The sequence below is a fragment of the Hypanus sabinus genome, chromosome 2 (assembly GCF_030144855.1).
Source record: "Hypanus sabinus isolate sHypSab1 chromosome 2, sHypSab1.hap1, whole genome shotgun sequence".
Taxonomy (NCBI): Eukaryota; Metazoa; Chordata; class Chondrichthyes; order Myliobatiformes; family Dasyatidae; genus Hypanus; species Hypanus sabinus.
The window spans coordinates 123,257,616-123,273,166 of NC_082707.1; the positions used below are offsets into that span (position 1 = coordinate 123,257,616).

Genomic DNA, 15,551 nt, shown 5'->3' on the forward strand with positions numbered 1-15,551 from the left:
TACTGCAAACCTGTACATGGAACACTACAGCACAGGAAAGGGCCTTTCAGCCCATTGTGTCTGTGCTGAACCGGATGCCACAATAAACAAATCTCTCCTGACTGTACATGATCCATATCCCTCCATTCCCTGGATATTCATGTTAAGCTTCTTAACACCTTTTGTATCTGCTTCCACTAATGCCCTTGGTAGAGTGTTCCAGTCACCTACCGTTCTATGTGTAGGAATAAAATAATAATGATAATTGTTGTTATTGAGATACAGCATGGAACAGGCCCTTCTGGGCCTTCGAGCCGTACCACCCAGAAATCCCCTGATTTTAATCCTAGTTTAAATTACCGGACAATTTTACAATGACTAATTAACCTACCAACTGGTACGTCTTTGTACTGTGGGAGGAAACTGAAGCACGCAGAGGAAAACCACACAGACACGGGGAAAATGTACAAGCTCCTTACAGGCAGCGGCAGGAATTGGACCCGGGGCGCTGGAACTGTAAGGCATTGTTTCAGCCATTACACTACCTCTTTTAGAATTCGGCTTTCTCACCTTAAATACTTCTTTCAGATTTCTTCTCAGCTTCTGATCTTAGAGCAGGGGTTCCCAACCCTTTTATGCCATTAAGTAAGGGGTCTGTGGACCCTAGGTTGGGAATCCTTGCTCCAGGGAAAACAATCCAAATTTGTCCAACCTCTCCCTGTAGTTCATAATCTCTAATCTAGGTAATGTGCACAAAATGCTGGACGAACTCATCAGGTCAGGCAACATCTATGGAAATGAGTGAACAGTTGATGCTTTGGTGTCCTGAAACACAGAGTATTCATTCATTTCCAATGTTTCAAGCCACCAAAGCATCGACTGATTGTTCATTTCCCCTGACCTGCTGAGCTCCTCCAACACGTTGTGTGTGTGTGGCACTTTGGATTTGCAACAACCACAGAATTTCTCCTGTTTATTAGTCTCCTGGTAAACCTCTCCTATTGCCTCTCCCAAGCCTCCCCAGCCTTCCCTGAATGAGGTGACAGAACTGCACTTCTTATTTCAGCCTAACCAAAGTTGTATATGGTGTATGTAAATGCTGGCACACAGTGAGGATCCCTCTGCCTGCAGGCCATCCACATTCGGCAGGGAGGGAATGCAAAAGTGTGAGGGTTAGGGGACGATGAGACCGCTTAGTTGAGATTTTGTCTTTCATTCCAACAGTTGTTTAATGTTTCAACTCTCAGGTGTTTGAGAGCCTCTCAGGATGGAGAAATATAATTGTTTCGATGGAGCAGGCAGGACAACTTGTGTCTAGCATTTATGTTTGCTTTTTGAGTCTAAACATCGTAAGCAAGGCGAGCTTTTATTCCCTACTCCTAATTGCCCTGGAGAAAGGAGGAACAATTAAGGAAAGGCAGGCAAGTGAGGGCAGCAGTCAGCCAGCAGGGTAATGTGTTTTCATACTTCTGTTGTACCACCCCCACCCCATCACTCTTGCCACCAGAGGTTTTGGGTTTGGGAGGGTCTGTCAAAGTTACACAGTACATTTTGAGTCTGGTACACACTATGGGCCAGTGATGGAGGAAACCGATGTTTCATATGCTGTCTTTTTGGCTTTCATGTTGGCTTTGAGTTGTCTTGTTAGCCACGGCTATGTTATTTTACCTTTAGAATGCTTCTTCCTCTCTGAGATGTGTATATCCTGCACCTTCCAAATTGCTTCCAGAAGTTCCAGCCATTGGTGCTCTACTGTTATCCCTGCTCCTCTTTTCCAGTCAATTTTGGCCAGCTCCTCTCTCATGCTTCTGTAATTCCCTTTACTGTAATACTGATACACATGACTTTAGCTGCTGCTTCTCAAATTTCAGGGTGAATTTGATTACATTATGATGATTTTCCCATAAAGGTTCTTTTACCTTAAGCTCTCTTCCAGTTCATTGCAAAATATCAAATCCAGAATAGCTGATCCCTTGGTGGGCTCAACTATGAGTCCCCCTAAAAAGCCATCTCAGAGGCACTCTATACCCTATCCTGGAATTCAGCAACAAAATAATTGTTCCAATCTACCTGCATATTGAAATTCCCTATGACTACTGTAAATTGCCCTTTTGGCGTGCATTTTCTATCTCCCATTGTAATTTATAGACAGCATTCTTACCACTGTTTTGGGTTCTGTACACAACTCCCATCAGGGTCTTCTTTACCCTTCCAGTTCCTTAGCTCTATCCACAATGATTCAACACCTTCTGACCCTATGTCGCCTCTTTCTAATGATTTAGTTTCATTTTTTACCAACAGAGCAACGCCACCCCCTCTGCCGTCCTACCTGTCCTTTCGAGGCAATGTGTACGCTCGGATGTTAAGCTCCCAGCTGTAATCCTTCAGCCATGTCAATCTGTAACTGCGTTACAGGTTCATCTACCTTATTCCGTATCCGGCTCACATTGAGATACAACACCTTCAGTCCTGTATTCACCCTTTTTGATCTTAGTCTGCCTTTTAAACCCCACTGTGCGGCATTACACAACTTTCCAGCTAGGATATTGTCCCCTTCCAGCTCAGGTGCAAATCATCCTGTCTGTACAGGTTCCACCTTCCCTGGAAGAGAGCCTGATTATCCAAAAATCTTATGTCCTCCCTCTTACACTAACTGCTTAGTCACATATGAAACTATATAATTTTCCTAGTTCTGGCCCCACTGGCATGTGGCACAGTTTGCAGTCCTCAGGTCACAACTCTGGAGGTCCTCCCCTTTAACTTGGCATTTAACTCCCTGTGCAGAACTTCATCACTCATCCTACCCATGTCATTGGTACCTATGTGGACCATGACTTCTGGCTGTTCTCTCTCCCACTTAAAGGTGAGGGCTAGATCTCACTAATGCTGAGGAAGCATACCATCCAGGAGTCTCTTTCTTGCCCACAGAACATCCTGTCCATTCCCTTAGCACCCGAATCCCCTATCACCACAGTCTACCCTTCTGCACCCCTTCCTTCCTGAGTTGCATCCAAACTCATTGGTGGCAGAGGTGACAGGTTTGTGAGGCAAAGCTGAAATAAGAAGTCTCAGCTAGTAACTACAATGCTTTTGGCAGGCCTGCACACACTGCGTCCACTGTGGGAAACGGCGGGGGAATGAATGTTTAGGGTGATGGCTGAGGTACCGATCCAAAGGGTACTTTGTCCTGGATGGCATTGGCTTCCCGAGAAGGGCAGGCGAAGTAGGTGAATGGGAACAACATCATCTGCAGCTTCTTCTCCAAGTCAAGCATGACATCATTATTTCTTTGTTACTGGGCCAAAGGTCTGGAAATTCCAGCTTAACAACACATGACTTGAGTTGATGGGGAACAGTGTTCCGAAGAGTGATTTCTGACTCAAGTTTCAAATTTCTGTTTTATTGTTCATCCTGTTCTACTCTATTCCAAAGCCCTGATTTTCAGGATTAGCTTTCTTAATCCTTAATTTATCCACTTCTTTCCTTAATGAAACAACAGAGAAGAACTTGAATTTCTATTTGTGCTTCAAGAAATCCCAAACACTCTGTGATCAATCCACCAGTGAGTGGCAGTCATGTCTGTCGGGTGGGAAACACGGCAGGTCTATGCCTTCACCAAGCTGACACAAGAAAACTATGGTCAGGTCATTTGTTTTGAGTGATGTCGATTGAGGTAGAAAGTTTCGGCAAGATACAAGGAATCGTGCTTTGAAATGGTGCCATGGATTTCATTATTTTTATACAGACAGATGAAGTCACCATTCAAAATCTTCACTTAAAGGCAATACCAATGATAGTGTGGCACTCACTCAATACTGGAGCGGTGTCCTAATTTATATGACAATTCTCTCTAAGATCGATTTCTGACTTGAGCTAGACTTCTGCTTAAATACCTCATGGTTCTGCTAATTGGTGAGCAACAGGGTGGGGGGGGGGGGGGGTGACAACATTGATTTGCATGCTATCCACACAAGTCATTTCACCACACCAGTACAAGGTAGTTCAAGGGAAAAACAATAACAAAATGTAGAATAAAGTGATGATGCAGAGAAACTGCAGCGCATACTGACAGGAAGATACAAGACCACAACAAGGTAGATTTTGAGGTTCAGAGACCATCTTGTCTTTGAAGAGGTCCATGCTAGAGTCTGATCGCCATGGGATGCAATCTGTCCTTGAGCCTGCTGATGTATACTTTCAGGCTTTTTTTTATCTTCTGCCTGTGCCCATTTAGTTTAATTGGCTCGTGTAATTTGTCTGACTACATTTTGATTAGAATTGCCGTTTATTGTAGAGTTTGTTGCTCCATACTGTTACCATGACGAGGCAGATTTGAGTGTCCAGCTGCTTTTCCTGGTTCATCGTCTCGCTGAGTATGTTGTGTTCATGTTAAACTTTGAGATTGGGAGGGTGGGGTGCATTATTTCAGATCAGGGAAGGAGAAGGAGGGTCAAAGTGGCAGCCTAAGAGATTGTTGGCCCTCCTCTGGACCTTCCAGATAAAACCTGACTCCACGGACTTTGCAGTGGGGGTGGCAGCATTAAGATAAGGTTGAGGATTGGTGTGAGAGAGTCTCTTTCATTCGCAGTTCACGCCCATTTCTTGCACAGCTCACTTATGTCCATGCGGAAACCTTCCAGTTCCCCTTTCCCTGAAGCCTTTTCTCCACAGGATTGTTGATTGGAGGCTTTGCGGTAGTGTAAGGGATCACATTCTCGGTGCAGTCCCGAGAAAGGTCTGACTGTGTTTACACAGTGCAGTAATCCAGCTACCTCAGCTGTGTCAATTCATAGGGTTAGGATCAATGATTCTGGGAGTGAAGAGGTACTGAGTTAATAACTGCTAACCTGCGATGCAGCAGTGCCTTGCTTTCTGTATTTCTCCTTCTGGTCTTCCTTTTGCTCCGCATTCTCCTGCACCTTTTCCCTCGAGTGTTTATTTCCAGTATCATATGAAGTTTGCCCTACCGTGTGGAAGCGTCTGTGCTGAAATCTGAGAATGTAATTGAGGCTGACTCGCCAGTGCTCTACATAAAGAAACGCTTTTGAGTCGAGGTGTTGCTCCTTGGATAAGGTGTTGAAACAAATCCTGTCGTGTCAGGTGGACTCGGGAGATTCCTGTGGCTGTACTTGAGTGGCCCTAACTAACATGATTGAAACAGTTTATCTGCTCATTTTCACATTGCTGCGTGTCTTGGTGCGAATAACCAACAAAATTGTCTCTAGAATTCTTATGGGGGTTTCTGAAACCTTGCTTTGTTCCTTTGTTGACTGTGTCTCTTAACATAAGTTAGCGTGAGAGTATCTTTGTCTTTCGTGTGTGTGTGTGTGTGTCTTATCCATATGTGTCTATTATTTTCTTGCCCATATCTTTGTTTAGGTTTGTGTTTCTATATCTCTGTCTCTTTCCTTCTGAGTGTGAATGCCTGTCTGTGTCTCTTATATCTTTTTTGTGTGTGTGTGTTAATGTTTCTTACACCTTTGTGTGTCTAACTCTGTCCAGCTGGTGCATATCTGTGTTTATTCCTTACCTGTATAAGTGTGTTTTTCTATCTCATTGAGATGCACATCTGTGCCTGCATGTCTCTAATTATGCATGCATATATGTCTTCTCTTCTTATCTATCCCTGTCTCTGCTTGTTCTTCATCTGTGTGTGACCTTTCCTCATATCTACTGGCATCTATCTTAGGCTAACTTCAATTGTCATACTTGAGCAGGAATGTGGCATTTGTCCAGAGCACTTTCAGTGATGTTGTTTCCTGCTTTGGCAGTGACTTAGTTTGTGACTTTAAAAGGAAGAGCTTGTATTTTGCAGAAACTTTCCTGTCATGGAACACCCAGAAGCAGTTGATAGCTAACAAGATATTTTTGGAGTATAATTGTTGCTGTAATGAGGGGTCTGACGTTCAGAGATGTTTTCGTCCAAAGGATGGAGAATCTCTGGAATTCTCTACACTGTTAGTTTACATAATGTGTTGCTGATAATATTCTGGACACAGGTCAATAGATTTTCAGAAATGGAGTTGGTGTAGGAAAGTAGTACTGAGGTAGCAAAAAGTTCATAATCTTACTGAATAGCAGAGAAGGAATGAGGGGCTGATGGCCTGTTTCTCCTTCTGTTTGTTGTGTTATTGTAGAAGAGCGTTTTGGTCAATTTTGGGCTAAACTGGTCCTACAAGTGACATGGTGACATTACCAAAAAGGTATACAAAATGGTGCCATATGATCTTCTATATAAATCCCCAAGAGCACAGGAATGGCAGCCTGGATACTCTAGTCTCTGGTGTTGGATTTCTTACCTGTGACCTTCTTCCTGATAGATGGGCAAGTCAGTAACTCAACCTCAGCAGTCCATTAACAAGCAGCAATCCTCGACGGTGATCAGAGGCATTCAAGGGGCAAAGGGAGGCTGAAAGGGGTAACAGGAACTCGTACATTGAGTATCTTCGAGCGGGGAGAGAACTTGGAAGCACTGTTCCTACGGAATGCATCCACCGTAGTCACAGTTATCATGTTTCAACTCTGTGTATATGCTTGTGCTTGAATTTGTGGGTAGTGTATGCTTCCTCAACACCGGGGTGAAATTCAATTGGAGAAACTTGCAGAAGGAGATTATTTGGCCCAGTTTAAGTGTAGAGCCACAGAAAAAGACAACGCAGAGAACAGTCCTTTGGCCCAATCGGCCCACGCCAACCAGGATACAGCCAGAAGACATGCCTATCTATACTAATCCCAATTGTCCACATTTTGCCTTTATCCCTCTACGTTCCTTCCAAGTGCCTGTCCATATGCCTCTTAGACATTGCAGCTGTGTCTGGTTCAACCACCTCCTCTGGCAGTCATTCCAGACACTCACCACCTTCTGTGTGGAAAAAATCTACCCCTCCAAACTCCCCTCTCACCTTAAACTTGTGCCCTCAAGTTCTAGGGCTTCCGAATCCCACTATGTTGGGGAAGAAGCCCATGATTTTCTATCCTATCAATGCCCCTGAATTTTATATTGGTCTATAAGGTCACCCCTTAAGCCTTCAGAGGTGAGAATAAATTCAGCCTTTCTGATCTGATCTTAGAACTTTCGCGCCCACATCTTGAGGGATCTATTGCAACATCGTTTTGACTATCTTTAGAATGGTGGCAGGTGTAGACTCCCACTCAGCACATCAGTGTGCAGGAGCTGGATTAACATCAGCACGATGCCGTTATTGTGAGCTCAGAGGCTTTCCCGGCACATTAATTTTCTCATTGCTCAATTAGTAGCCTCATTCCCTCAAGACTGGTCTCTGCCCGGAGTACAGTGTCTGCTCAATTTGGGAAGACGGTGTGTTTTCACTAATCCCTGACAGGCGCCTGAAGAAGGCTCATGGCTGTTGCCATAGCAACCACTAGGCCATTTGCCAACAATGGCAGCAAGCTAGATGATACCCTTGCAGGATGTACTCTAACCACCGGACACCCCCTGTGTGATCCACATTGTACTGTTGTAAGCGTAGCAGCCATTCGGTGCACAGTAAGATCCCATTTGCAGATAATGCCACGTTGTCCTGATAATTTGTTTCACTGGGGGGTGTCTAACATTTGGGTACAATTGTAGGGAAGATGATATTGTGGTTAAAGAGAGCTGAGCAGCTGGGGTTGGGGCTGAGGGAGGAGATGGTGGGTGGTGGGGAGGGGTTTCTCCGTGATCTTGATCCAGAGGGACTGAGAGTCATGGAGCTGAGGGGTGGTGGGGGGTGTTGAAGAAGCACAGGTGAGGCTCTGAGTCAGGACTCTAGAAGCCAGCTCCAACCTTCCCCAGCTTGTATATTAAAGAGCCGTCACAAACCACCCCATCCATTTCCTGCATTCTCTGACCCGTGTTCTCTCTCTCTTCCCAGGCAACTGCCGACACCCATTTCAGCCAGAAAATGGGGGTTTTGCTTGCCACCCTTCGTCCTGCAACAACTTCGAGGCCAAAACGGTCATCGAATACTTCTGCCACGAGGGCTACACTCTGAAGGGAGACTACAAGTACCTGACCTGTGAGGGTGGAGACTGGGAGCCCGCCATGGAGGTCAGCTGCAGACTAAGTCAAGGTAAGTTTGGAGTAAATTTATATCATGTATGTCAGCATATACAATCCTGACATTCATTTTCTTGTAGGCATACTCAATAAATCCATAATAGAATAATAACCATAACAAAATTGATGAAAGACCATACTTGGGTGTTCAACCAGTGTGCAAAAGACAACAAACTGAGCAAATAAAGAAAGAAAAGTAAACAAATATTGAGAACATGAGATGAAGAGTCCTTGAAAATGAGTCCATAGGTTGTAGGAACAGGTCAGTAGTGGGGCAAGTGAAGTTATCCCCTTTGTTTCAAGAACCTAATGGTTGAGGGATATTAACTGCTCTTGAGCCTTGTGGTCTGAGGCTTGAAGCTCCTGTACCACCTGCCTGATGGCAGCAGCGAGAAGAGAGAATGTCCTGGGTGGTCTCTAGTGATGGATGCTGCTTTTCTGTGACAATGTTTTGTGTAGATGTGCTCACTGGTGGGGAGAACTTTACCTTTGATAGACTGGGCTGTATCCAACTTCCTTTTGGTAGGATTTTCCATTCAAGGGCATTGGTGTTTCCATACCAGGCTGTGATGCAGCCAGTCAATATACTCAGTATATTGGGGTTCTGTCCACAACCTGGACAGAGCTCTGGAGTTATCAGGAGTTCAATCTCATGATAATCTGCTCTTTCCTGTGCTCAGTTTCCCATTTGTGATTTAAAAAGTCACTGACCCGGAAGGTGCTCTTCTCCTCGGGGTGTACCCTGCCTCTCACTTCCCAGTTTCAATGTTGAGACAGTAGGGAGAGCTCTTTCCTTTTCCATAATCGCCTCAGGTTTTACAGACCCGTGAGATCTTGTGTTGTAATCAATGCAGCACTCTCTCAATACTGTACTAGGATAACTAGCCTGAATAATGTGCTTTGGTGATTAAGAATACCTGCTGCTAAGGCAGAGAGTCCCTGCCCATATTTCATCTTGGTCATCTGTAACCTGATGGCATTGAAATGGATTTCTCCTGCTTTAGATAAACACTCTCCCACCCCCCATTTGTTTTCCTTCACTCCTTTGTCCCTCTCACCCCCTTTTAATTTGCCCTTCCTCTGGATCCCCGATTCCCTCCTTTTATTTCATTGTCAACTGTCCTCTCGTATCAGATTCTTTCTTCTGCCTCTTCTCCCTCCCTCACCTATCTAACATCCCTCTCAGCTGGATTTCTCTATCACCTGGTAGCACCTTTCCCCCAACCTTTGGTTCTGACTTCTGCTTCCAGTCCTGATGAAGGGTCCAGGCTGAACAATTGACTCTTCATTTCCTTCCATAGATGCTACCTGACCTGCTGCATTCCTCCAGCATTTTGTGCATGTGTGTGTGATGCTCCAGACTTCCAGCATCTGCAGAATCTCTTGTGTCTGTTTTAAGAAAGAACAACATTTCTCTCATTGGATAGCCCCAGCATTCCAAACCCCATTATCTCTAGTCATAACCCAAACATTACTGCTACAGAGAAACCATTACATTAGCAGTGAAATCTTACAGCATGTTACACTTATAACAAACCAGCTTCCCTACCGTTGCATTAATCACTTAGAACATAGAACATAGAATAGTACAGCACATTACAGGCCCTTCGGCCCACAATGTTGTGCCAACCCTCAAACCCTGCCTCCCATATAACCCCCCACCTTAAATTCCTCCATATACCTGTCTAGTAGTCTCTTAAACTTCACTAGTGTATCTGTCTCCACCACTGACTCAGGCAGTGCATTCCACGCACCAACCACTCTCTGAGTGAAAAACCTTCCTCTAATATCCCCCTTGAACTTCCCTCCCCTTACCTTAAAGCCATGTCCTCTTGTACTGCGCAGTGGTGCCCTGGGGAAGAGGCTCTGGCTGTCCACTCTGTCTATTCCTCTAATATCTCGTACACCTCTATTATGTCTCCTCTCATCCTCCTTCTCTCCAAAGAGTAAAGTCCTAGCTCCCTTAATCTCTGATCATAATCCATACTCTCTAAACCAGGCAGCATCCTGGTAAATCTCCTCTATACCCTTTCCAATGCTTCCACATCCTTCCTATAGTGTGACAACCAGAAATGGACACAGTACTCCAAGTGTGGCCTAACTAGAGTTTTATAGAGCTGCATCATTACATCGCGTCTCTTAAACTCTATCCCTTGACTTATGAAAGCTAACACGCCATAAACTTTCTTAACTACCCTATCTACCTGTGAGGCAACTTTCAGGGATCTGTAGATGTGTACCCCCAGATCCCCCTGCTCCTCCACACTACCAAGTATCCTGCCATTTACTTTGTACTCAGCCTTGGAGTTTGTCCTTCCAAAGTGTACCACCTCACACTTTAGTTGAAATTAATTCAAAACGATATGGAGATTTCATTAGACATGGGAGATTAATTGGAGATGAAAGACCATGTACTTTTACAACCATCATCAAAGCCCGATGATTTGGTGCAGATTACTGTTTAACCCTCTCTTGTTCATCTCCCGACCAAAGTCTGGGATGACAGTCCACTTGAGCAAGATTGGCAGCTGTGGGTTGCAATAGAGTTTGGTATTTTCTATAGCCTCCCATTCAGATCAGAATCAGATTTATTATCATGGGTTAGATCATGTCAGCCTTGATGTTTTTGCACCAGCAGTACCAGTGCAAAAACATTACTAAACAGGTGGTGCAAAAGAAAATTGGAACAATGAGATAGTATTCAAAAGTTCATGAACCATTCAGAAATCTGCTGGCAGAGGGGGAGAAGCTATTTCTGAATTGTAGAGTGGAGGTTTCAGGCTTCTGTATCCCTTACGTGATGATTTAGAGAAGTGGGAACAGCTAGAATGGTGAAGGCCCTTTGTGATTGATGTTGCTTACTTGCAGCACTGCTTCTTGAAGATATCCGTGATGGTGGGGAGGCTGAGTGCACAACCCTGTGCAGTGTAGTTTCCATACCAGGCTGTCATGCAACCAGTCAGCATGTTCTCCACCTATGTCTATAGAAATTTATAAGAATCTTCAGTGGCATACCATATCTCCTCAAACACCTAACGAAGTGGAGCCACTGGCCTGCCTTCTACATAATTGCATCAATGTATTGAGCCCAGGATAGTTCCTGTGAGTTGCTGATGCTCATTCATTACCTATCTCCATTCTGACTTCTTTCAGACTTGTACACGGCTAAAGCCCAAACGGCTTGAGTCATGAGAGCACATTCAAATGATGCATCCTGGTGAAAATCTGAAAGGAAAGTTAAGATTGCAAGTGTAGCCTGGCATTGACACACCCAGATTTTGCTCTTTCAGTCATGGTGTGTAAACGAGTGACAGACCTTTCAGCAGTTGGGCACAAGGCTTCATACTCCAAGTTGCTACAGCTTGCTCATCCCTCACAGCACAACCTCCTATTTGGGGCTTTTAATAAGTCTCATCATCATCATTATGTGCTGTGTCATATGAAGTAGATGATTTCAGTGACCATGATTGGTCTTGGCAGATTTTTCAACCAAAGTGTTTTTGGCATTGTCGCCTTCTGGGCGGGGTCTTTATAAGACGGGTTACCCCAGCCATTATTGATGCTCTTTCGAGATTTTGTGCTTGCGTCAGTGGTCAAGTAACCAGGACTACTTGTGATATGCTGCAACTGCTTGTATGACCATCCATCACCTGCTCCCATTGCTTCATGTAACCCGATCAGGGGTGGGGGGCTAAGCAGGTGCCCAAGGGTCATCTGCAGACTAGCGGAAAGAGCACCTTACACCTCCTTTCATAAAGATGCATCTCCACCCCATAATAAGGTTATATGGTTTGAATTTGCTCGTATACTTAGACCTACTCCAGACAGGTCAGCTTTGTGCCTATGTTGAAGCCCTGAACCCAGTTTCTGTCCTACATCCTTTATGTCATTTCAGTCTCTGTTGGTTCCTGCCATCACTTTTCCTAATTCTGACAAAATATCACTGACCTGGAATGTTAACTCTTGATTCTGTCTCCACAAACGCTGCCTGAGCTGCCGAGCATTCCATACTTATTTCTACATTTATTTTAGATTTCCAGCATCTGCAGTTTGTTTTGTTTTTTTGTTTTTCAGCTGATCAATATTACTGACAGCCTCCCTGCTGGCTGTGAGCAACTGGAATTGTACTGTCTCATTCTTTCAGGCTGTGAATTGTTGTGGATGTTTCCTTTAACAAAGAGGGACATTTTCTCATAAACCCATCAGCCATGAGAAGTTCTCATTCTGTCTCAGGTTTACTTCACGATAGATTGAATGCTCTTGCTCATTGTCGTGATGTTACAATAACTAATAAGATGCAGTTGGCTGGAAAGCACACTCAAAAACAGAAAATACTGGGGATAAACAGGAGGTCAGGCAGCGTTTGTGAATAGAAAAGCAGAAATAGTACTTCAGACTGACTATAGTTTCTTTTTTTTTAATATTCACTTTTGGAATCTGGAGTCGAATTTACTCGCTGTACCTTGTTGGCCTTGAGAACTTGGTGGAGAACCGTTTTCTTGCTGGAGTGGGTGGGTGGTGAGGCAGAGATTACCACATTTAAGAACGTGGTCAGGCACTTGAGACTAACTGGGGTAAGTGAGATTAGTGTGGGTAGATTGATGCTTGGTGCTGTTGGAGAGGGAGTTCAGAGTTTCGACCCAGTGACGATGAGAATGATTGTACGGCTTGGAGAGGAATCTGCAGCGAGTCGTGTTCCCATACCCCTGCTGTCCTTATCCTTTTCAGCAGTAGCGATCATGAGTTTGGGGAGGACTGTGGGACTAGCTTGGGTGAGTAACTGCAGTGCGCTTTATAAATGATACACACTGTGCAAACACAAGAATGCAAGTGGTGGAGGGAATGAATAATGTTGAAGGTGTTGATAAGGTACCAGTCAAGCTGACTGCCTTGTCCAGGGTGATATTTTGGAGTTATATAACATAGCAACAGGCTCTATAGCTCTATATTCTCGCCAGCAAACATGGAACCATTCATACTAATCCCATTCACTTGCACTTAGTCCATAACTTTCTACATCATAGAGCTTACATTCCTGACTAAATTCTTCTCAAATCTCTGCCTTACTCAGGCAGTGTTCCAGAATCCAGTTTCTCTCTGGGTGAAAGCTGTTCTCCTCAGGTCCCCTTCGCATATTTCACTCCCTTATGCTGGGCCTTTGGTTTCCCATTCCTTGGTGTCCTGCCTGCCCTTCTGAGTATCTCCAGCATTTTCTGTTTTCAGTTGAGAGGCCAAGACTCCCTCCTGACCTTCAGTGCTGTCTGTGTGGAGTTGCGCAGTCTCCCCCACACCCTCCACTTTTCTCCCACGTCTCAAAGATGGGCAGCTTGGTAGGCTAAATGGCCCCTGTATTGCCTCAAGTAGATGAGTGGAGAAACTGGGGGCAATTGATGAGAATGAGGGGGGTATGGAATGCGATTAGTGTAAATGGATGATTGGTGGTCTCAGTGGGGTGAAGAACCTGTCTCTATAACTCTATGAAGCCAATGCTCAGGTTATACTCTACCTTCAGACCTGCACAACATGCAAATTCATTGGCTCCAGATTGGCCTTGCCTCTATTTCTTGGTCGTTGTTAGTGCGATCAGTCTATTAAATTGTGGGGGTGGGGTTTCTGCTCTGCCAAGAGTCTCTGTCACTTACTTTAAGCTGAATATTATCATCATATGATAAGATGTTGACAAGGTGTTTAACCCACTCCATTCAGATAAAAAGACAGAGCCAAGTATTGGAGTGCCGACCCTCTCGATTGTGGCATCTACTGCTAGTTCTGTTGCCCTGATCCTCCTCCTGGTCGTTTTATTTGTTTTGCTGCAACCAAAGCTGAAATCATTTCACCACAGCAGGTGAGTGAAGAGCAGGCTCGGGTGAGAGTACATTGGCTGGGCCTGGGATTGTGAGGGTGTGGGATGGTGCCAGGATGGAGATGTGGGGAGCACGGGGCAAAGTAGGGTAGGGCACTAATAAACTTAGGATATGGTGAGGAGGTCTTGCAGTGGGATATTAGTGGGCTGGGTTTCAGTGCCCTTGGGGGTTCTGAGTGTTTGGATCTCCAGAAGGGACAATGAAACACTTTGGAAGGACGAGCTTGAAGGCAAATTGCAAGGTTAATGGTAGGATTCTCAACAGCGTGGAGGAACAGAGGGATCTTAGGGTCCAAGTTCATCGATTCCTCAAAGGTGCTGTGCAAGTTAATAGAGTGGTTAAGAAGGCCCAGGTTGAATTGACCTTTGTTAGTTGGGGGATTGAGTGCAAGAGCTATGAGATAATGTTGCAGCTCTGTAAAACTCTGGTTAGACCATACTTGGGATTATTGTGCTCAGTTCTAGTGACTTCGTTCTATATGGGATAAGGAAGGTTTAGAGAGGGTGCAGAGGAGATTTATCAGTAGGCTGCCTGGATTAGAAAGCACATCTTGTGAAGGAAGTCTAAGTGAGCTGGTGATTTTCTCTGTGGAGCAAAGGAGGATGAGAGGTGATCTGAGGGGTGTGTGAGGCATTGACAGAGCGGACAGCCAGTGTCTTTCCCCAGAGCGTAAATGGTTAATATGAGAGGGCATGAGTTTAAGATGATTGGAAGAAAGTATAAGGATGATGTCAGAGGTAGGTTTCTTGTTTTTTACAGGGTGGTGTTTGGAATGCACCGCCAGGGGTGGTGGTAGAGGCAGATACATTAGGGACGTTTATGAGACTCATAGGTAGGCATGTGGATGAATGAAAAATAAAGGCTATGTGGGAGGGAAGGGTTAAAATGTTAACACAACATTGTGGGTGGAAGGGCCTGTACTGATTTATGTAATTGTGGATCAAGTTTCAACCTCCTAAGGTAGAGGTGACAATAATTAACCATGCTTTGTGTGTGCAGACGAGATCAGGGAGTGTCTGGGAACCAGGTGTCCGTCGTGGTGGATGGAGTCCCCGTCTCGCTGCCCTCCTACGAAGAAGCTGTCTACGGCAGTTCGGGCGCGGCCATTGCACCTTCCGGCTCCCGTGTCCAGATTGTCCTGGCGGAGGGCCCGACAGCAAGTGACCCGGAGCTGGGGGAAGCAGCCTCCGGCACCAACCCGTGTCCAGGCAACTCCGAGGAGAGCGAAGTGCAGGCTAGCACCAGCCGCTCAGAGACTGTGTTGATCCACCATCCCATCCCCTCCCATTCAATTGCACCCCGCAGGTCTCCCCTGAGGCTATCGCAGTCTTCAGACACTTCAGAAGGCAGCGATGTTCAGAGTCTTCTGTCTCTCGCCTCACCCGCAGGATCTGCTGATGGTAAGTTGCTCCTGGTTGTTTTCTCTCTAGCTCAGTGGAAGGTGATGACTAGGACTCCCCACCTGAGACGTAAAAGGGCTTGGTTCACATCTCAGTGCGCGCCTCAGGGCACCATCTAAGGAGCTACAAGTCTGATGTGAAGCATACGCATCCCTGCATTAGGAGGGGTGACTGCAAACTGAGCTTCCAGGGACTCTTTTGAAAGAAGGGAGAGATCTAGGGAGGGAATACTGGAGTTCCCGGCAATTG

General features: G+C 45.3%; 1 protein-coding gene across 1 annotated transcript in view; it reads left to right on the forward strand.

Annotated features, from left to right (window-relative positions):
• LOC132383138 (sushi domain-containing protein 6-like) overlaps positions 1–15,551 on the forward strand; it is a 52,781-nt gene that overhangs the window by 33,467 nt on the left and 3,763 nt on the right. Inside the window, exons 3-5 of the mRNA XM_059953978.1 lie at positions 7,854–8,051; positions 13,745–13,883; positions 14,902–15,302. Of these exons, the coding sequence (XP_059809961.1) occupies positions 7,854–8,051; positions 13,745–13,883; positions 14,902–15,302 (738 nt within the window). The remainder of the gene's footprint in view (positions 1–7,853; positions 8,052–13,744; positions 13,884–14,901; positions 15,303–15,551) is intronic.